The sequence below is a fragment of the Psammomys obesus genome, unplaced genomic scaffold (assembly GCF_907164565.1).
Source record: "Psammomys obesus unplaced genomic scaffold, mPsaObe1.curated_primary_1811, whole genome shotgun sequence".
In the NCBI taxonomy this organism is placed as follows: Eukaryota; Metazoa; Chordata; class Mammalia; order Rodentia; family Muridae; genus Psammomys; species Psammomys obesus.
Genome location: NW_026585691.1, coordinates 12074817 through 12098442, shown reverse-complemented (window position 1 = coordinate 12098442; position 23626 = coordinate 12074817). Strand labels below are relative to the sequence as shown.

At 45.1% G+C, this 23626-nt stretch overlaps 1 protein-coding gene across 2 annotated transcripts in view; it reads right to left on the bottom strand.

The window, feature by feature from the left end:
* Positions 1–2477, bottom strand: part of Leo1 (LEO1 homolog, Paf1/RNA polymerase II complex component) — a 25596-nt gene extending 23119 nt beyond the window's left edge. Inside the window, exon 1 of one of the 2 annotated variants that reach the window (XM_055598815.1) lies at positions 2211–2477. In XM_055598815.1, coding sequence (XP_055454790.1) covers positions 2211–2268 — 58 coding nt within the window. In that variant the 5' untranslated portion in view covers positions 2269–2477. The remainder of the gene's footprint in view (positions 1–2210) is intronic. The other variant, XM_055598814.1, reaches the window with a different exon arrangement.
* Between the last annotated feature and the right edge of the window lie 21149 nt (positions 2478–23626).

Genomic DNA, 23626 nt, shown 5'->3' with positions numbered 1-23626 from the left:
GAAAGAAAGAAAGAAAGAAAGAAAGAAAGAAAGAAAGAAAGAAAGAAGGAAAGAAGGAAAGAAAGAAAGAAAAAGTAAAAACAGCGGAGAATCAATAAAACCAAAAGTTTGGGGTTTTGTTTTCAACAAATTGGTTCTTGTAGTTCTCAGATGGCCTGCAACTGGTATGTAGACCAGGCTAGCCTCAAACTTGTGCCAATTCTCCTGCCTCTTGTCTTCTGAGTGTTAGGATTACAGGCATGCACCAACACGCTTGTTTAACAGTTCATTCTTTAAAAACATTAACAAACTTAAACCTTTTAGCAGACTATCCAAGGAATGGGGGAGGGGGACAGCAAGACTCAAATGACTAAAGTCAGGAAATGGAAGAGGGGATGCCATTATTGACCTTACAGAAACAACGATTATAAACCATAAATAATGCTAGAAACCTAGATTCATTCCTTCTAAGGTCAGGAACAGTATCTACTTTTGCAAGTCCTGTTCAACATTATAAAGAAAGTACTAGCAAGTACTGGCAGGTACTAGTCCTAGCCAGAGCAAGTAAAATAAATAGGAAAGAGAAGAAACAGTACAGTTTCTCTAATCACAATGGCATGGTTTTATATGCAGAAAACCCCAAACTATTACAAACCAAAAACTACTACAGCTAATACATTAGCTGCAGGATAGCAACAAGACACAAGATGAACTTATGTTAGAAATGAAAAATATGAAATAACTACTAGCTGGGAGTGGAGGTTCATATACATAACCCCAGCACTCACTCAGGCAGGGGAATTAGGAATATAAAGCCAATAAAGGCAACAAACACAGCAGATCCTGAAGAAGAAAGAGGGGGGGGGGAAAGGAGGAGGGAGGCAGACAAGCAGGCAGGCCTATCAAGTTCCACTCTGTCACATCCATACCAACTTTAAGAGCAAGAGCAATTGTCAAGGACAGCCCACCAGACCTGGAAGTAAATCTTAGAGCGTCCACTGAGTGGGAAAAATGGAAGAAAACTGTCATGGCCTTACAAGAAGTTGTAAGGATAAGGGGGGTGAGGAACACCTTAGGATTGCAATCATCTCTACACATCACTTCCCTAGGCCTTGGGTTGCTCTGGGAAAGCACTGCAGGTACATCTCACTGAACAATACTTTCCAACTGTGTATCAACGAAGCACTAAGGATTAATGTAAGCCTGGGAGGGAACCAGACTTCTCATGATTATGTCCCTAACACCTAACAAGGTAGCCAGAAAATGACAGGTATCGCTGTTTACTGTTGAAGGAAACGAAAAACTTCATGGAAAACACGGGAAGGTTTACACAGAACTGTGCCTCAAAGGCACAAAGAGTAAACAAAGAGTGGGGAAAATAAAACACTAGCAAAAGTTGTGGGACAGGAATTAGTATACAGAGATATTTCCAGGCTCATCCTGAGTAGAACTTTCACAGTACAACTCGGTTCTCTGTACTTTTGCCTACTGCTCCCTTCACTAAAGTAATTACATATAAACTGGAGTTGGTGAAAATTGGGGGTGAGAAAAGGAAAAAGACGTCTTTACAGGCGAATTTGGGTCTGGAGGGCTGCACGGATTCTGGGGTTGGTCTCGGACCTTTCCTCATTCCATATTACTACTCTCCGTATCTAAAATTTAGATATTCACAGACCTGTGCCAGAAATACCCCCGGCACCATCACTGATTCATCACCAAATCCTCTGTCGCTCCTCTTCCAACACCCCACAAGCTCCCCATTCTTACATCACACCGAGGAAACTGACTTTCTACACAGGCTCTCCAAGAGCACTCATCTCCAGCGCGCAGCTCTGGGTGCATAGCTGCACCCTGATCCCTCCCGGGCCTTTCAGGAGCATCTGCAGACGCCCATCATCTGTTTCACTCAGGAGGGCGCCATCAGCTCCGAAGGACACCGGACAGACCTCCACTTACTCACTGCCACACCTCAATCGGCCCGGCGTGCAAGGAGGGGCGCGGGCCACTCGTGCTCACACTGCTCGCCCCACCAGCCCAGGCCGGCCCCTGGCCCTCGAGGCGCAGAGTCTGCACCCGTCTCCAGGGAGAGGCTGGCACCGCCCGGCATGCAGGGGGCGCTGGGCAACAGCGTGGGGGCACCACGTTGCCCGGCGCCGCGCCTCCGGCCGGAAAGCAACTCGACGCCCCGTGCACCCGTCCGCGGAGCCCGCCCTCCCGCCCGCCCGCCGCACCTTTGCGCTCTGCCTCGCTCTCAGCTTCGCTCCCGAAGAGATCCTCCATATCCGCCATGGCAGCTCGGTCTAAGGCCGTGGCCTGGGCGACTCGGGCCTGCTTTACGGCCGGGACCGACCGAGCACGACGGTGTCGTAAACAGCCGCACAAAGACCTACTTTGCTTTTGTGACCTAGTTTCCGCGTGCGCTCGGCCAGCTCCGCCCCCCGGGGTGTCTGAGCTCCGGGGTTCGCCGGCTCGGTCGCCCGCCGAGCGGAATCCGGAGCGGACTCGTTCAGGACCTGTCAGCTGCGGCCGGGTTTCTGCAAAAATCGTTGGGGGCCGGCGGGCGTGGTCGTAGGTGATCTCTGCGAGTACCAGGCCGGCTCGGTCTACGTAGCGAGTTCCAGCCAGCCAGGGCTACCTAGGGAGACCCCGTCGCAAACAAAAACAAACGAACGAGGCAGAGAGAACGCTAGCCAGACGCGGTGTAGACGCCTGTAATCCGGCACTCCGGAGGCGAAGGGGCAGGAACTCAAATTCATCCCCAGCTACGTAGTAAGTTCAAAAGCAGGGTGGGATCCCTGAGGACTCCTGCCCTCTAAAAAATAAAAATAAAGACAAAAAGCTGGGGAGATAGATAACCTGTCCGTAAATCACTTGCCCTTCAAGCCTAAAGATCTGGTTTCCGAAACCCCAGCATCTACAAAAGCCCGGGCGCGGCTCCGATGTCCGTGAACCCAGCCCTGGATCCACAAGCTCTCGAGGTCAATAGGGATCCCTGTTTTAAATTAGTGCAAAAGCCGGGAGGTGTTGGCGAGGCCAGCCTGCCCTACAGAGTTCCAGGACAGTCACGGCTCCACAGAGAAACCCTGGCTGGCTCTCAAACAACAACAACAACAAAGGTGCTGCGGCATAGGGTGGGGGTAGGGTGAAGAAAATCCAGGAAGACACTCGAAATCCACCTTTGGCCTTTAGGCACAAGGGAACTAGGTCAGTACAGAGTTTGCCTGTTATGAGCGAGGGTTCCGTTCAGTCTGAATTGGGGAAAAAATATTTAGGACTAATAATCCCAACACACGGGAGGCTGAGGCAGGAAGACAGCTGAGAATTGGAGGCCAGCCACAAAGACAGCCTGGGCTACCTAGATGGATAAAGTTAAGCCGGACATGGTGGCACATGCCTTTAATCTTTGCACTCAAGGAGGCAGAGACAAGCAGATCTCTGTGAGTTCGAGGCCAGCCTGGTTTACAAAGTGAGTCCAGGAGGACAGCCAAGGCTACACTAAGAAACCTTGTCTTGAAATCCTTTCCCCCCCCCCCCCCCCAAAAAAAGAGGAAGGATAAAGTTTTCAGGTTAGTTTCTGGCAGCATTTGCCCATCTCTGAACTATTTAATTTAAAAAAAAAAACTTTTAATTTTATTATTTTTTAATGCACATAGGTGTGTTGCTTGTTTTTATATCCGTGCACCACATACGTGCCTGGTGCCTGAAGAGATCAGAAGAGGTCAGAAGGGACATATCTGGGCCTGGAATTAGAACGCTTGTTAGCTGCCATGTGAATGCTGTGAATCGAACGTGGGTCCTCTGGAAGAACAAGCCAGAGCAGCACAGCCAGTGTTCGTAACCAGTCCCGTTTCTGAGCTTTTTTTGATTTAGAATTATGGATAAGAGATTGTGGATCAACAACCCTGTAAGAAAAAGACAGGGAGTGGTTCTCAACCTGTGGGTTACCACCTCTTTGGCAAACCCCTCTCTCCAAAAATATTTACATTATGATTCATAACAGTAGCAAAATTATAGTTATGAAGTAGCAACCAAAATAATTTTATGGTTGGGGTCACCACAGCATGAGGAACTGTATTAAAGGGTTGTAGCATTAGGAAGGTTGAAAACCACTGCTATAGATGTATTCTACTATATTACTATTTTAAGTGTGAAAAATGGAAGGAAATATAGCGAAGCTAAACGGCTCTTTTGATCACATAGCCAAAATGCTCTGCTTGGTCAAAATGTACACAAGCACTTAAAACTCATAAGAGGTGTTGACTTGTGTTACTGGTGTGCGGGTTTTGGCGTGGGGTCAGAAACAAGGCTGAGCTCAGATTCCGAATCCTCTGAGTGCTGGGACCATAGGCATGCAATGTTTAACTTTTTAATTATTTTTGCTTTTTTGAGACAAGATTTCATGTAGCTCAGGCTGGCCTCAAACTCTCTTTGTGGCTGAAGCTGGCCTATTGAACTTCCAATATCCTTCTGTCTCTACCTCTTTAAGTGCAAGGACTGTATTTGAGCCACTACATCTGGCTTGGTATTTGACTTTTAAAATATAACATACATATCCATCATTTTAGTAAGTAATATATCCTGGGAGAATTTTAAATATGAATTAAATAAAGCATGAGGGGCAGGGGAAGTGGGGGAAAGGGGAGTGACAGAGAGAGAGAACAGTTGGATATGAGGTATGCTTGGCTCCTCAAGAGAAAATAGATGTTAAGAAATAAGTCAGCTGGGCATGGTGGTGCACACCTTTGATCCAAGCATTTGGGAGGCAGAGGCAGAACAATCTCTGAGTTCCAGGTCAGCCTGGTCTATGGAGTGAGTTTCAGGACAGCCAAGGCTACATAGAAAGACTATCTCAAAAAACAAACAAAAAATAAAAATAGAAAAAGAACTGTCTGAGATATATGGTTAAGGAAGAAATTTTTGAATAGCATACATATAAAGCTACCATTAAAACTCTGTGAGCCAGGCACAATGGCACACACCCTTGATCCCAGAAATTAGAAGGGTGGATTTCTGTGAGTTCAAGAACGGCTTGACCTACAGAGCGAGTTCTAGAACAGCCAGGGATAATGAAACCCTGTTTCAAAAGAGCAAAAACAAAACAAGACCCAAAACTTGTGCGTATAGCATGAAATTGACCGTCTCCAGAAAAGTCCATTACTAGAAGCTGTAAACAGTGGCTGCCTCCTAAGAGAGGAACCTGAGGACAGGAGGACAGGGAGAGGAGAAACACTTCATTATCCTTTTCAAGTTCTTCATTATTTTTTTTAAAAGATTGTTTTTATCTGTATGTGTGTGTGCCTGCTTGTCTCTACATGCAGCACATACATGCAGGTACCAGCAGAAGCCAGAAGAGGGCAACAGATCCCCTCAACTGTGATGCCTGGAACCTGCCCATATCCTCACAGTATATTACACGCTCATAACTGCTGAGCTCTCTATCCCGCTCCATTATTGCCCTTTTTATGCCCTCTAGGTTTTGTATAAAGTATCCTCTAAAATTAACGTCAAATTTAGAAATACTAAAAAGGTACCAAATACCAGTGGTGGTTAATTCACTCTGGGTGCAAAGATTTTATTCTGTTTTCTGAATTTTTTCTACAATGGAAATATAGTAGAATAAGCAAGAACATTTTTTTTTTTAATCTAGTAGGACAGACGGTGTTATGGCTTTCCTACTAATTTGACATGCTGGTTGGGGTTTTGTTTTGCCAACTTGACATAAGCTAGAGTCATCTGGCCTGCCTCTGCCTCCCAAGCGCTTGGATTAAAGGTGTGTGCCACCACCACAGCCCAGCTACCCATTCTCTCTTGCGAAGGCCAGCAAACCTCACAATTTAGAATCTGCACCTATCAGATTGGCCTGTAGGTAAGTCTGTGGAGGCATTTTCTTGATTAATGATCAATGTGGGAGGGCCCAGAGTAGTATTCGCAGTGCCACCCCTGGGAGGGTGGCTTTGGGTCATATAAGAAATCAAGCTGAGGGCTGGAGAGATGGCTTAGTGGTTAAGAGCACTGTCTGCTCTTCCAGAGGTCCTGAGTGTTCAATTCCTGAAAACCACCCGGTGGCTCACAACCATCTATACTGGGATCTGATGCCCTCCTCTGGTGTATATGCAGACAGAACACATAAAATAAAAATAAATATTTAAGAAGGAAAGGAAGGAAGCCAGGGAGCAGCAGTCCTCTGTGGTTCTGCTTCAGTTCCTGCCTTGAGTTTCTGTCCTGACTTCCCTTCGTGATGGAATGTAAACTGTAAGGTGAAATAAACTCTTTCCCTCCCGAATTGCTTTTACTCAGTGTTTTATCATAGCAATAGAAAGTAAACTGACATCTGGTATGGAGGATTCTGACAACTGTTTTTATAATTGTGTGGAAAATGAATAATAGAATATAAACTGAGGATCACAGTTGGTTGCCTTCTCTCTCTCTCTCTCTCTCTCTCTCTCTCTCTCTCTCTGTGTGTGTGTGTGTGTGTGTACATGCTTGACATTATAAAGTTTATTTGGATGTGAAACTAATTTTCATATGGAAGAGTTCTCTGGATATTTAGAAACAGACAGAAAATACACTTCCCAAAATTAAGTTACACTGTTTTCTAAAATAATGACAACTATTTTGTCCTTAACCTTCACTGTCATGTATCAACCGGGTTTCTAGGAGATTCGATTGTCAACTTCAAAGCCCTGGTAAATTCCCTATGCAAATGAGAGTTTGGGCAAGGAAAGATGAATGTGGAAAAGGTTTGGATACACTCCCTATGAAAATGTGTATTTATGTGGAGAAAAGAGAATAACAACCACATCAAACAGAGGAAAGTTATTAAACCAGAAAGCATTTCTTAGGAGAGAAATAAGGTGGACTTTTTGCTGGTCCCGAGCTTCCCCTCCAACGCAGAGGGGCTTGGGAGGAGGCTGGGTTTAGTTACTTCCTGCCTGCTCAGGGTTACCAGAGACTTGTGTCCTGGAAAGACCTCGAATGAGGTCAGAGGCTGCACTGGCGGACGAGGGCGGGGAGGAGAGGAGGGGGAACACCAGGACAAGGAGGAGGGGGAGGAACCCGAAGAGGAGGCGGGGCCTGGCGAGAGGAGCGTGAGGAAACCACGGAAACCGGCTACCCGGAAGGAGAGAGCAGGCGACAGTAGAAATGCGGGAATAAGCAGATGAAAGAACATCTTTAAAGCGCCTAATGAAATGGGGCAGGGAGGAAGGAAATGACTTGTGGCTGGAAAGATGGCTCAGTGGCTAAGAGAAAGTGGTGGTGCTGCTGCTGTTTTTCTTTCTCTTCCTCCACCACCTCCTTTTTTCCTCCCTTTTTTGTTTGTTTGTTTGTTTTTCGAGACACGGTTTCTTTGTGTAGCTCTCTGGCTGTGGGCCCTGTAGACCAGACTGGCCTTGAACTCTGGTTTTGCGCCCCTTTAATCTCAACACTCTGGAGACAGAGGCAGGTAGATCTCTGAGTCCCAGGCCAGCCTGGTCAACAGAACAAGCTCCAAGACAGACAGGGCTACAACAGAGAAACCGTGTCTCAAAACAAAAGCAAAGCCAGAACAGAACAAAACAAAAAACCAATAAAATATAGTTGGCCCCAAGACAAAACTAAAACATTCTCCTTACAGTGACCCTACTCGAATTAAATCTGTCTGGTGTATTTCCTTATTTAACCGGTTATTTTGGAATCCTGCACAAACACAAAATCCTGAGATGCTGTCTCAGCAGAGGGTGGGAACTGGTGGGCCTGCTTGGCTGGCTGGCCCTATGTGTTTCCTCTCTCACACAGGCCTGTCTGTCCGAGACTGGCTTCAGGCCTCAATTAGGAAAGCTTTGAAGTCTTAACAGTAATGTGGCAAAAGGCCACAAGATGGTGATGGTAGGCTGAAGAAATCTGTCATCTGCCCCGTGAAGGTGGGAGGAGCAGCCGACCCCCACCCTTTTACCAGTCTTTTTTTTTTAAAAAAAAAAAAAGCTAGATGTTACATGAGCCTGTGTGGAAACATGTAGCAGACAGACTGAGGAAACAAAATGTAGCCATATTTCACTATTCTCTTTCTCACGGTTAAAACCAGTTTTTGTTTTTGTTTTAAATACTAACAGACACTACAGAAATACATTTTCAGCTAGATACTGACTTTAAGAGTAAGAAGGTCTCACTCAAGTCCTCAGACTGGCCTTGAACTCCTTGGCTCAACTGATCATCTTGCCTCTGCCTCTCAATAAGTAGGACGGTAGTGAAGCTCTCTCTGAGACCTGCAAAGGGATAGTTTTTTATTTTGTTTGTTGTTTTCATTTGTTTTGTTGTAAGATAGCCTCTCATTATGTAGCCCTGGCTGGCCTGGACTTCATGCTCCTCCAGCCTCAACCTCCAAGAATTGTGATTTCAGGCACATACCACTACACCTGGTGATTCCGTTTAAATAATAACAGCTACGCTTTTAGGAAAAAGTTTTTTCTTGGGTACCATAAAATGGGAAATTTCCCCTAAAGAGTCCACTGGCGGTTTTATTTCCTTTGCTGGAACTTATTTCCTTACTTATCAGGAAATGACTGTCAGGGATAGTCCCTTACTGCTAATGGGTGTGACATTTTAGGTTAATTATGATTCATACTGATGTGTGGGTAAATTCGGCTTTCAAATGTGGGAACACGTGAATTTGAGCTACTGCTGCTTTGTGTGAGACCCAAGGATCAATCCAGGGCCTCCAGCAAAGGAAAGTTCTCTCCCAAATAACTACATCTGCATATACCATAATCTATACTTAACAAAGAATCAAAATTTGAATGGAAGAATAGATTATGATCTTGGGCTTAAAATAGCAAGAAAAATTAAGCAAAGGGAAACAGAATACAGATGATGTCACCAACACCATAAATCTTTTGTCTAACTGTTATTCATTACAGGTTATTTTTCTAGACAGAAGCAAGTAAATTTTTAAATTTATTTTTGCCAGGCTCAGTGACACACACCTGTAATTCCAGCACTCAGGAAGGCAGAGGCAGGTGGATTTCTGTGAGTTCTAGGCCAGCCTGGTCTACAAAGCAATGTTTTTCTGTCTTGAAAAACCAGAAAAAAATAGAGAGAGAAAGAAAGAAATTAATTTGAGAAAAAATATTGACATATATGCAAATATATGGACAAAATGTTCACAGAAAGTTTTTGTTGTTTTGTTGTTTGTTTAGCTAATTGTGGGTTCTGTTTTTGTTTTTGTTTGTTTTGAGACAGGATTCCTTTATGTAGCCTTGGCTGTCCTGGAACTCACTCTGTAGACCAGACTGGCCTCCTGAGTGCTAGGATTAAAGGCCTGTGCCACAGGCTTGTCAGAGACTTTTTTATAATTGGAAATTGAAACAAACAAAACAATTGTTCAAGTTATAAAGTAGTTTAAGTAGAGATACTTTGTAGCTCAGTAGTAACTAGTATGGCTGAGGCTCTGGGTTTGTTCCCCAGGACCACAAATACGCACATATCATAAACAATACATATACACAGTATATACATACAAACACACACACACCACATACCACACACCTCACATACATTATATGTCACACAAATGCCTTGTATTAGTCTAATTTTCTGTGCTTTCCCAGGAATGTCCTGACCATAATACCCTCCTACTTTTAGGGAGATATCTTTATCTGGGCCTACTTTAAGATCTACCTTATGCCCTGGAAGTTGTAACTCAAATAATTATGTCAAAGACCTCCTTATGAGGCTCTGATTCAAGATACTCTTGGCACATCTGCCCCTGCACTTACTCAGGAAGAGAATAATCAAAACAGAGTAAACTTGAAAAGGTAAACAACATCCAGTAGGATAGACAAGTTGGCAACAGATCAAATTAAAAGCCTTTTCCTACTACTGATGGACAAAGAATAGTGTGGATAAATGATATAAGAATAAAATATTAAGTCCTCTCTTGGAAAGTTAACTCCTACAGAGCCACTATGGTGTGCCATGACCAAGGAAGAAATGAATACCAAGATTAGATATATAAATAAATTCCACAAATAAATAAAATATAAACATTTTATTATCACAGAAATTAAATAATAACTGCAACAGCTTTGGCCTGAAGATTTTTCTTGGGCTTAATGATAGTTAGTACTCTATTAAAAGTTGATAAGAGGGGACTGTAGGGATGTCTCAGAGGTTAAGAGCACTGTCTGTTCTTCCAAATGTCCTGAGTTCAATTCCCAGCAACCACACGGTGGTTCACAACCATCTATAAGAGATCTGGTGCTCTCTTCTGGTGTGTAAGCATACATGTAGACAGAATGCTGTATAAATAAATAGATCTTTAACAACAACAAAAAAAAAAAAGTTGATAATGCACTGCTTGGGACATGACAATCTGCCCAGGCTAGCTTGGATGTTTTCTTTCTGTCTAGTCTGTTTAAAACCACAAGAGCTACCAGCCTGAGAACAGGTTGTCACACTTTGGCAAAATATGCCCTTAAAACTACAATATTGTTAAAAGTTGGGTTGTGGGATTGATGAGGAAAATTGATTATAAAAGATAATTCTGTTCTGTCATGATTCTTCAATAATGACCAAACTATGACCAAGTGGAAGTTAAAACAGGTGATGGGGTAAAAAATGATACAATCTATGTTTTGGAACAACATGCATCTATCCCTGCCCTATGACATTCTGTATAAATAAAGAAGCACCCAGAGGCCAGTCAGTTAGGGTGTAAAACTCCTCCCGATCCCCGTGCCTGACTCTTTTCTCCCACCCTCTCCTCACCTAGGGGCCATTTTCTACCATGTACGTTCCAGACAGCCAACTTAGATCATTCTTTAGGCTGAACATCTCTTGATTTTCCTCTGACAACTCTCACCAACCTTCAATTTCAGTTTGGGAAATAGATGTGCATACACACATTTACACAGGAAAGTGTCCGAAAGGCATTGCTGGAGGACGTCCAACTGTGTTCTCAGATGCTGATTTCATTGCCTAGAGATCTGCTTACGGCCCTGCCACGGACATTGTTATTAATGTTGAACTGTCTCCTGTACCCACGAAATGATAAGGAGCGTTTCTCAATTACCCCTGACTGGCTGATGAAAAGGCCTACTCCTGGGCAGGGCAGAAATGAGGTAGGTGTGGCTAAGGTCGGAGAGACAGACGGATCTTACTGGGGACAGAAAGAGGAAGGAAGCTGAGAGCCTCCGTGGGTTATGGGGGAGAGGAGCACGTAACTGGAGAGGTGTGGGTGAAGGAAAGCAGCCCAGATGAAGAGCACTAGCAAGGATCTTGAGATTGTGGATGGGAAATAGCCCAGATAGAAAGTATTAGGGCAGATGATGAGGCATGGGAGCTGGGGAGGTAAAGGTAGCTTAGGAGGGAGGCACTATCTGCCTTCCCCAGGTGAAATACGGCTTTCCTAAAATCTACCAGGTGTTCATCTCTTTCACTGATCATAATAGCAAGTTAGATAATACTACTGCAGTGATTATAAGGCTAACAATAGACATGATTAGACCATACTTTTAAATTATCTACAAGGAAACAAGGCAAAATGTATGTGTGGTTGTAGCTGAGGGATGGGCAGTTTGGGCTTTTTAAATTTTTCACTATTTTCTAAACATCATCTGCCTCTCAGAGGTGAAAAGCAGACTGACTCATGGTCATGGACCAAGATCTTGAAATAGTGGGAGAAAAATCTTTCATGTTCCCAACTTTATCAGTACCCTACTCTAATTTGTATTTATTTCACTTGATAAATTTTCCTTTCATTTTTCTTCAGACAGGAAATCTCTCTGTAGGCCAAGCTGGCCTTGAACTCATAGATTCTCCTCCCCCAGCTTCTAAGTGCTGGGGTAACAGCTGTGAGCCACCACATGGTGCTTTTAATCAATTTTGCCATGCTGGAGATTGAACCCAGTGCCATCCACATGTCATGTGATAACTGAGCTATGCCTTCAGACCCTGATTCTAACTTTAAATTTTTTTATTTTTAGTTTTGTGTACATGTGCATGTGTGTATGTATGTGGGTGCAGTGCCCACAGAGTCCAGAAGAGGGCATCCAATCCCATGGAGCCTGAGTTAGAGGCAGCTGTGAGTTGCCTAGGATCTTTTGCAAGAGCAGTAAGTGCTTTTAATGGCCCAGGCATTACACCCTCTCCATCCTATGTTTACCCAGATTATTATCAAAAACAAACAACAAAAAATCCTCTCTCCCTCCTTCTCACCTCTGGTTCTTTTCTTTCCTCAACACAGTCCATTATGTAGTTAGAAAGCGTGATTTTTTTTTTCCTAAAGCATGTGAACAGAACGTGATTAGGAAAATCTGTGTGTGTGTGTGTGTGTGTGTGTGTGTGTGTGTGTGTGTGTGTGTGTGTGTGTTGCCAAAAGATGAATTCTCTTTAAATGCCCTTTCTCCATTCACAGCAGGCAGGGAAAGAATACATGCAGTGTGATTTCATTCCTTTAACAATTACTTGACTGTGTGTGTGTGTGTGTGTGTGTGTGTGTGTGTGTGTGTGTATGTAGGTTGGCCTAAAGAATATACTTTAAATAGTTGGAAAAGCTTTTCTCTGGGAACATGAGATTACAGAGGTGTTTCTGTTGCAGTTTTTATGTTTCTGAAATGCCTCAAGAGAAGTCCTGTGGGGCTTGGCAGTACAAGGTACGCACCTATCACCCCAGCTATTGCACCAGCCCCCCAGGAAAGGAGGAGAGGGCAGGAGAATCCCAAGTTTCAGGCCAGCCTGGGTGACTTAGCAAGACTGTGCCTCAAAGTAAGAGCAGCTGGCAGTGTAGCTTAGTGGTGGAAAACCTGCCTAGCATCTATTGGCTCTAGCTTCAATCCATAGCACTGCACAAAAAGAATCTAGGTGACTTGAACAGTGCAGAGAGAAATGAAAATGGGGAGGGAAGACGATAAATTCCGAAGTTCCAGTGTCTCTCCCAACAAGGTCTGCTCATTCATTGCAGCCCACCCTACCCCTCCCCGCCCTGGAACCCCAGGCCCCTCACAGCTCTTCCATCCTTCTTGATTACTCCAACCTGTCCTGACTCTGGCTCTTATCTTTGCATTTTATCACACATTGGGTTTGATCATTATTAAAACTTAGGGACAGGCTGTATGCCTTTGCTTTGTGTCCACTTCAGTGCTTAAACATTTCAGGGCCACAATGGACGGTTGCTAAATGTTAAGTTAGCTCAAAGTTCAACATCTAAGGAAATTGCAAAGCACATGGAAAGTTATCTTAGAGAAAACATATTATGAAGGATAAAATGGGATTTTAAAATAACACAGGCTCAAAAAGGAAAGCAGCAAAGATAGAAACATTTCGGGGATAAGCTACTGTTTTGTTTGCTTGTGGCTGACCACAGTTTGGTGGATGAATTCAGCAGAAATGTAACCACTGGCAGTGTGTAGGCTGGAAAGCTCAGTCTCACTGGTGGAAAATGGCTTCAGCGGAGCTGCCATCCTTCCAGCATTGCTCACCCAAGCTGAGACCCTGAGCTTTGTCTTGTTGGGCTTCTGAGAGCAGTTAGCACTCCTTGGCCTCTGGCCACGTGGGCAGAATTGCTCCATCTGTGCTCACATTGCCTTCTCTGCCATGTATCAAAGCCCCTCTGCCTCTGTCCTCTAAGGACACATGCCATGTGCCTGTGCTCCGCCTCCAAACTCTTGACTTACCCACATATGCCATGTAGGTCACATTCACAGATCACGAGGATAAGGACCTTGGCATGAAGCCTTTCTCTGAATCGCAGGAAAGTCTTGGCTTGTTCTCTAGCCCTTCTTTCTCTTCTATGTAAAGATTAAAATTCCTAAAACGGGCTGATTCTAATAACTTCATGATTAGGTCAGTAGGGACAAACAGACGTTTAAAGCAGTATGACTGGGCATGAGGGAAATGCCAGAGGTCTATATTCTCAGCTGGGGACCACAGCAAGATCAGTAGCAGATGGCACTGAGAGAAGTGACACACTCAAAATCAAATGTGGGGAAGGAGTCCCACTCTGCAGATCCATCGTGCCCTGTCATGCCAAGCGTGAGGAGGAGGGTTCAAAACATTAAAGGACACTGTTGGATAAAGACTCTCTAACCAAATGACGCCCCTTGCTCTAAGTAGTTAAATGGAGGGGCCATTTTGCCAAAGCAGCCCTGCCAGATTTTCCGTAATGCCCTGCTTTGAAACAGATTATGGGATTCCAGGCTAAGAGCAGCACAAAGGAAGCAGCTGCTCTCCTGCTGTCATTATGTAACTCCTACCAGGAGTGAGGGATCGGGGCCACGTCTCTGCAAAGGAAAATAGGGTTCTATGCAATTGGAAAGGAACGCGGATAATATATTCTGTGGGAAATGAAAATATGTCAATATTTCATAACTCTAAGAGGATAGAATGGAATACCACTCCGGCAAGACGAAAATGTGGACTTACACAGGCAAGTCTGGATTTGCAGTGTGGGTGGCTTTTACCTCTTGTTCTACTCACACAGCATGCCGCATCCTGGGAGAGGCAAGTAAACATTTTAACTGTCTTGCTCTTTAGATGAGGAAAGTAAGTATCTTTATCTTCCCTAAGGTAGAAATTGAGGTCTTATGCTACCTCCAAAAAAAAGAAAAGAAAGAAAGAAAAAAGAAAAAAAAAGAAGAAGAAGAAGGAAAGAAAGAGTGAGTTAGTAAAAAAAAAAAAAAAAAAGTATCGACTTTTATTGGCCAAGTATGGTGGCACATGCCTTTGCCTTTAATCCCAGCACTAAGGAGGCAGAGGCAAACAGATCTCTGTGAGTTTGAGGCCAGTCTGATCTATATAGTTCCAGGACAGCCTGGAGGAAGTAAGACCCTGTCTCAGAGGGGAATATATATATATATATATATATATAATATATATATATATATATATATATATATACATACATACACACACACACACACATATACATATATATGTATACAAAATCTTTTTTGATGTGTCAATGTGTAGTGGTTTGAATGGGTATGGACCCCCATAGACTCGTGTCTGATTGCTTGGCTCATAGGGAATGGCACTGTGAGACAGTATGGCCTTGTTGGAGAAAGTGTATCACTGTGGAGGCGGGCTCTGAGGTCTCGTATAAACTCAAGCTAAGCCCAGTGACACACACTCTCCTGCTGTCTGCAGATCAAATGTAGAACTCTCTTAAATGTTTTCCTTTATAAATGTTGCCTTGGTCATGGTGTCCTTCACAGCAATGAAATCCTGACTAAGACACAATGTAACAAATATGTCTCACCTCCACATTATGCACAAGGTTTCCGGGGAGTAAAACAGTGAGAAAGACATCATAACACCTGTCTCCATAAGGAACTTACTGTTCCTTATGAGTGGCTGTCTTAGGGTTTCTATTGTAGTGAAAAGAGACCGTGACCATGGCATCTCTTAAAAAGGAAAATACTTAGTTGATGCTTACAGTTCAGAGGTTTAGTCCATCATCATATCATCATGGTGGAAAACATGGTGTCATGCAGGCAGACATGGTACTGGAGAGGAAGCTGTGAGCTCTACCTGAGGATTTGTAGGCAGCAGAAAGAGAAGACCCCACTGGACATGGCTTGAGCATCTGAGACCTCAAAGTCCACCCTCCACCAAGGCCACATCTACTCCACCAAGGCCACACCTCCTAGCAGTACCATTCCCTATGAACCAAGCATTCAAACACACAAGTCTAAGGAGGCCATGTCTATTCAAATCGCCACAGTGGTAATTAGAATATAAGACAGGAAAAGACATGGCACAGATGCCAGTGTCCAGAGCTGTGAGACTGACAAGGCTTTGGCTGGCATATGAGAGGCCTTTAGGGATACCAATGCTGTGATCTTCGGGAATGGGAAGCCCAGCCTGAGAGAAGAATCTGCAGGAATACGGCTTAGGGCGTGCACCGGGAAAAGTGAACCTGGCCTGTATGGCTTTAGGACATTTGAAGTAATCTGCCCATGGGGGGAAAATCTAGCATAAATTTATGGGCAGAGATGGCTCCGAACGTAAATGATCTTATCACCAAGCCTGACTGAATTTGATCTCCAGACCCATATGGTGAAAGGAGAAAACTAACTCCTGAAAGTTCTCTGACCTCCACACCTATGCAATGATACAGACACCCCCACCCAAGTAAATTAATAAATATAATTCCCAAAACTAAGAAAGTTAGAGGCGCTTGGGATTTGACGGCTCAGTAAGTCAAGTATCTGCTGTGCACAGGGACTCGAGTTTGGCTCCCAGCACTGACAAGAAAAATCCACATGTGTTGGTGCACATCTGTAACCCCAGAAACAGTGCACTGTGACAGCGAATGTGGTGGTGGTGGGGGACTCCCCGGCTAGCCAGCCTAGTCAAAATAGCAAGCTCCAGGTTCAGTGAGAGAACCTGTGCCCCCAAAAAAGTGGGTGAAGGAGGTGGAAAGCAATAGAGGAAAACACCCAACATAGAAACATAGACCTCTGGCCTTCATGGAGGAACACATGGGCACACTGTGTGCGTGTGCGTGTGTGCGTGCGCGCGCACGCACGCACGCGCGCGCACACACACACAATCTAGAAAGATTAGCAAACATTCTAGTGGGAAACAGGAGAACAGAAGGGGGGGGTGGGGCTCAAAGTGCTTAAAGCAGCTGCCCATTCCCAAAATAGCATGCCCCTATCTGTTCTCCTGAAGCAACTGCTGACAGAAATGGTGACAGGGAGACTTTTGGGTCAACTGTTATCTGTTGCCCTGCATGAGCCTCGGAGGTTCTGCTAGAAGAGGCAGTGACATCATAAAGAGTTGGTGGAGTTGATATGGTGGCCTGTGATTGTAATTGCGGCACTTGGGAAACCGAGGCAGGAGAAACATTGCATTGGAAGCCAGCCTGGGCTAGTAAGGCCCTGTCTCAAAAGAACAAAGACAAAAAAATTAAAAGAATGAGTTGGGCAGGCAGCTTTGGCTCCCCTGGCAAATGTAAATTTAACCAATGTGATAATTAATTTAACCAAAGTGATACTGTAGATAGAGGGGAAAGCCAAGACGGAGCCAGGAGCTTGAGGAATTGGGGTGTGGCTCAGTTAGCAGAATGCTCGCCTGGTATGTAGGAGGTCCAGGGTTTGATCCCAGCATTGCCTGAGGCAGGCACAGGGCACACTTGCAATGTCAGCACTCAGGTGGTAGAGACGAGAGGATAAGAAGGTCAATGTCATTCTCAGCTGTGTAGCAAGTTGGAGGCTAGCCTGAACTTCATGAGATGTCTTAAAAAAAAAAAAAAAAAAAAACTTTAAAAGGAGAATGTCATTTCTACTTTCCTCTCTGCTCTTCCCTCCCTTTCCCTCACAGATCCAACCATGTGCAGGGCTGGCGTGCTTTGGGTGTTGGGAGCTGGGCCCTCAGTGGGGTGATGTTGGGAGGTGTGGCAACTTTAACAGCTGGAGTTCAGGGCTCTTGTTAAAACATCAGAGATGTTGCCAGTGGAAGGAATTCGGGAGTTTGTTTTGAGGAGCATGTGCTGCTGCTGTAAAAGGGCCCTCTCTGCCGCTCGGCTTCTCTGTGTGTGCTGTATTCCTGCCATGATTCCGTCGGGTGTGGTGTGATGTAGCCAAGGAGTTCCTTACCAAAAAGCATCTGATCTTAGAGTGTCAGTCTCCAGAACTGTGAGTTAATTAAATACCTTATGTCTTTACCACAGCAATAGGAAACAAACTGAGGTAGAACCCAGCAAAGGGGAGGTTTGGGAGCCATAGTGGTGTAGAGTTTGGGTGGGAAATTGGTCTGGAAGAGGAGATGAAGGCCAAGAGGGATAAGAAGGACTCTGTGGGGAGGGAGGGACTGGGAGGGAATGAGGGATCGGGACATGGCTGGGGTACAGAGTTAATAAAATGTAACTGATAAGAAAAAAATAAAATTAAAAAAAAAGAATTACCATTAGAAACACACACACACACACAAAAAGAAGGACTCTGTGTAGAAGGTGACTTTACTGGTATGGAGAGGGCATCCCATAGGAAAGGGACCCCTGTGGAGTATTCTGAGACAAGGGAAAATGGAGTCCCTTTGGAGAGTCAGCCTTTGGAAATCAAGGGAAGTAAGCACATGGGGGAAAGAAAGGGGCAGGAAAAAGAAGGAACATGGACACAGTGCAAGACATAGGAGAAAGAACTGTGTCTTTCCAGATCCCAGCCACACATTCAACACTCTGACAGCAGGTTCCTCAGTGGCCACAGACTGCGACTCCTACACTTCAATAAGAGGCCAAACCCACAGGCCGAAGTCCGGTGCCGTAGACTATCCCCTTCTCAAGCTGTCCCTGGGTTGCTTCGAGTTCCCACAGGTCTTCAATAGGTTGGCTTTGTTGAGTCAGGGAAGCACACATTGCTGATGACTGTCCATGTGTGAGAAAGCCTAGAACAAGAAATGTAGTTGATAGCTAGATGGAAGGCTGCAGGGATGCTGTGCTCTCTGAGTCCCCACCTCCTTGGTCAGCTACCCAAAGCTCCCCAGGCTTTGTCCTCGGAAGTTTTTGGATGCTTCATTAGGAAGCAGTATTGCTTACAGCACTGGCCATTCTCGACCAGTTCCACCTTTAGCAGCTCTTGCTCCTTCTGATCACATGGCTGGTTCCCCTGGCAACCGGCCCCATCTCGAGGCTATCCGGGAACATGTCAAGAGCTGCCTCTTTACAAAAGAGAATGTGCCTATCTTAGGGAAATTCCCAAGGATGTAGGGGCCCTGGGTTAGATGTGCCAGTAACTCAGGAAATTACAGAAGTCTGAAGATCACTGAGTCAGGAACCGGGGTCAATGACCAAATACGAAGAACAAAAGATTCACTCGGCAGCCATGTCACTCGGGAAATTACAGAGGTTTGTGGATCTCTCTGTCATGGCCAAATCTATATTTGACAATATCACAGGCTGTCAGGGGAGGCGGTTAACACAGGGAATCACTGATTAGATAAGTCTTGGGGTCCTGGGCCTCTTGCCAGTAGAGATAGTCACTGCCTGCATAGGAAATGAGAGGACTAAAGCTGCTTGGAGAGGGACTAGAATTGGAGGTGACAGTGGTATTATTTTGGATATACACTGAGGAGTCTAGACGTAGCTATAGCTCTAAATGTGTGCATTATTATTTACAGGTACATACATTTGTGTATTTCATATATTCCCTCTCCGTGTTGGTGGGCCCAAGAACAGCCAGAAGAGTAAGTAACACATTTGAGGCTCAGTTCTTGGCTTCTAAGAAAACCAAAACTCCTTAGAAAATGCCTGACTGAAGGAGGCCAGTGTGCAGGGGCTACTGTTGGCCCAAAGTGGAAAGTCTGGAAAATTAAAACAATGAAGTAAGTCAGGCAGAGTGGCACACATCTTTAATCCCAGCACTTGGGAGGCAGAGTCAGGCAGATTTCTGTGAATTCAAGACAGGCTGGCCCACAGAGCCAGTTCTAGGACAGCCGGGGTTACACAGAGAGACTTTGTCTTGACAAACAAAGTAAAGCAAAACCAAATAAATCAACAAATAAATAAAATAATGAAGTGATAGATTGAAATGAGCTACTGAATGAAAGAAGAGTCCTCCAACCACTGCAGATACTGAGACACTGAAAGTCTCATGAAGAGTAGGACTTTTAAATAGTTTTAATAATATATGTCCCTACAAACACTTAATTACAAAGGAAAAAGGCAATTTTACAGTGGGAAAGCCTGACACTCTCTAGCTAATCAAGTGACCACAGTTACCCATATTTGTGACAGAAGAAATCAGTGTCACATGTCACCTGCTAGGATGAAACGAGAAATGGCCCATAACCTAATCATGATAAACCTTCAGTTTTTGCCTATAACCCCAGTACTCAGGGAGGCAGAGGCAAGCAGAGCTCTGTGAGTCCTAGTCCAGCCTGGTCTACAAAGCAAGTCCAGGACAGCCAAGGCTACATAGAGAAACCCTGTCTGAAAAAAAAAAAAAAAAAAAAAAAAGAAAAAAAAAAAAAACCGAAAAAAAAAAAAAAAAAAAAAAAAAAAAAGGCAATGGTACAGTCAGTGAACTCCATTGCCAGAGACCTACCCTCACAGCTTCTCCATTGCAAAATAAGCCTAAACTCAAAGACATTCTATAAGAAGTGGCCTATAGTCTTGAAAACTGTAGGGTCATGAAATTAAAAAAAAAAAAAGGCCATACATGGTAGTGTATACTTGTGGCACTTGAGAAGTAGAGGCAGAAGTTGAGGCTAGCCTGGACTGCTGCATAGGTGAGTATTCTCTAACACCGCGTATGTAAATAGTATATAAAGTAAAAGATTGACTAAAGAACTACTCAATGTTGAAAAGGACCGGAAGAGAGAGCTCGGTGGATAGTGTTGCTCATGATGCAATCCCCAGAACCCACAGAGAGATGGAAGGAGGGAAAGGATGCCGTAACTCCACAAAGCTGTCCTCATGCGCTCCATGCGCACATACATACACATGCTTCTGCTCGTAAAATCAGAACAAAACAGCACAAAACAGCAAACAACGGAGACTCATGCCTTCTAAATGTTGGTGTGATTTCTGGAAGGATCTGTTCACTAGAAAGATATTATTAGGGCTAGAAGGCCAGCTTAGTGGGTAAAGTGCTTGCCTTGCCAGCATGAGGGTAGGAGTTCAGTCCCCAGGACCCGTGTGGAAAAGCCAGGCAAGGTGGTGTCCCCTTGTAATCTCAGAGCTGGGGAGGTGGAGATCCTGAGGTGCTCCGGTTGGCCTCCCCCATTTGGAGACTCCCAGGCCAGCGAGAGACCCTGTCTCAAAATAAGGTGACACCTAATGACCTGTGTACACAGACAGAAAGCCCCCCAGGAACAAACCCACAGGATACTATTAAGACCTATGACAGTTTCAGTGGCGCCTGGGGATCAGGTGCAAACTTGTTAATTCCTGATTTCGATGGTTTTTCTGGAATGCTCTGAGTGTTCTCATTAGTAAGAAAAACACATTACAGTCCTAGGGGCAGCAGGGCGTCTTCAGAGCTTTGACTCCACAGGAAGAAGCCTCTGAGTCAGAGGCTAGCATCCAGGATGTTTGTTACGGAATGCCTTTGAAATGGACACCTGTGGAAGGGTAGGAGGAAGCAAGCAGAAGCCCTAAGGACGACCGACCGGCAGCCTTAATTGACCCACGAGGAGCTCCAGAACCACAAAGCTACTCAGCGTTGCCCCAAACCAGGCTGAAAGGGCTGGGATTCATTTTTATTGTGTTACATGTGTACATATTTACATGTGTGCTCATATATGGATGTGCATATGCAGGCTAGAGGACCTCAGGTTTGTCCTTCAGGAGACATTACCTTGTTTTGGTTTTGCTTTTTGGTATTTTGAGACATGTAGTCCAGGCTGTTCTGGAATTTGCTCTGCGGATCAGGCTGGCCTCAAACTCACAGAGATCTGCCTGCTCCTGCCTCCCCCGAGTACTGGGATTGAAGGTGTGTGCCGCCATCCCTGGCTGTGTTGGCTTTTGAGATGGGGTCTCTCCCTGACTGGGAAATCGTTTAGTAGGCTACGCTGGTCGGCCAGTGAGTTCCACGAGAGCCTCCTGCTCCACCATTACAAGCACTTGCTGCCGCGCCTGGTCTTTTACATGGATTCTGATGCTCAGACTCCAAGGCCAACACATTACCAGCTGAGCCATCTTCCTGGCCCAGGCCTGAGTTTAGAGCTGTTGGATGTGAAGGGACCTGATGCTGAGAGTAATGTCCTTAACGGGACAGTCCCCTTCCCTCTGGATACCAGGCACACAAGTGCCCAGGCAACCGCTACTGTTAGGGACTTCTGCTAGATCACCTGGTGGAAAAAGACCCATTTCAGGAAACAGGTCCCTTCACCCCTCAGGAGTGGATCTGGGACTCGGGAGTGACAGCAAGGCAGGCTTAATCCCTACTTCCATAGTTTGCTTCCTAGGCCCACATATTCTCCCTGCTGGAGACATAGCATCCATAGTAAACGTTTATTTTTTATTTTTTTTTCTGTCCTCACACAGCTTGGAAAGCGGCATTCCATCTCTGCAGGGTAAGGCGCCCAAGCAAGCGCTCATGAAGCTCATGAGCGATGTAGACAGTGGATTCCATGTCTGATGCAACATTCTGCAAGATTCTATGCTAATGGAATACTCCAGAACCTCAGGGTGACGCCTGAGGGGTGAGACAATCAAAACACTCACCCAAACATGTGTCCATTCCTGCTAGAATGAATCACTCGCCAAAGAAGGGTTCCAAGTATCCAGTTTTTGTCACCAGATGGTTTCTTGGGGGTGTGATAAAAACGCACAGCCAGTCTCGCACTGGTCTCTTGCTGTCAGGTTGGACACCGGTAGAAGGAATAAGTAGTTAAGTGCTGGTAAGTGAGGACCTGTGCTCCTGGGCCCGGAAGAGCTTCACTCCGCCACACTTATCTGTTGTGCCCCCCCCCCCCGGGTGGTAGGTGACAAAGACTGACCCACCTGGCTGAGTCATTTCACATGAGGGATGTATAGCTGCCATTTGTCTATTCCTTGTGTCTGTCTTGCCTCTCTATTCCTCTACTGCTCTCTTCTTTGGTGTTGAAAAGAAAAAAAGTGTTTTCAAGATGGGTACGATAGCACATGCCTACAGCACCCAGCAAGTGGAGGCAGGAGGATCAGGAGTTCAAGCTTATCCTTGGCTACGTAGGAAGCTTGAAGCTAGCCCAAACTACTTGAGACCTTGCCTTTACAAAAATAAATAAATAAATAGATAAAGACTGAGGGTGCTGAAGACATGGCTTAGGGATTAAGAGTGTTTGTTGCTCTTGCAAAGGACCTGAGTTTGATTTCTAGCACCTAGATCAGGTGTGGGGACCTGACTCCTGGCCTCTATGGGCACCAACATTCACAGGCACACACCCAGACACACAATTATATATATTAGTGAACAAAAGCATACTTTCAGAGTATCATTTTCATTGCTTGTCTTGTACCAAAGGCTCTCTGTGCTGCACGCATCACTCTAGGTATGTGTGGTCTGCTTGCCAGAGGTCAATGGGCTCGCTCCAACCCCTGCCAGTCTCTGACTTGCCACATCTCCTCAGAGTTCGGATTTTTCAGGAAGCAACTGAGACAGATGCGAGTGCTTAGGATATCTATTAGAGAGAGCTACTGGGCTACGTCTGTGGACGGGAGGGAGGGGGAAGGATTGGGCTGAAGGAGGAGTGGCAGTGAGATGCAGACTGATGGCCTGAGCTAACCCCACCAGGGAGCCCTTAAACAGAAAGGCCCACAACATCCCAGGCTAACATCCCTGGCTCTTGCTGTGTTTTGCCGTGACTTTGTCAGTGGATTGTGGCCACTGAGGAAAGGTGTCTCTCTCTGGGCAGTGTTGCTCTCTGCAGACAAGACAAACCCCGAAGGAAATGATTGTGACAGCCATGTGCAACCACAGTCTGAGCAGCTACGCACCCGAAAGAGAGAGTTAGCCAGCGGCCTGAATGTCGACCACAGGGGTCACGTAGGCAACTTATTCTCTAATTGTTCAGCACATGAGAGCACTGAAATGAAACCCGGGTTCTCTCTTAAACACATACGGGGGAAAATCATTCTATGTGGGAAAAGCTTTTCCTTATTTATTTTATTTTATGTATATGAGTGTTTTTTTTTTTTTTTCTGCATATATACGTGTACTCTGTGTATGCCTGGGACAGGCATTGTCAG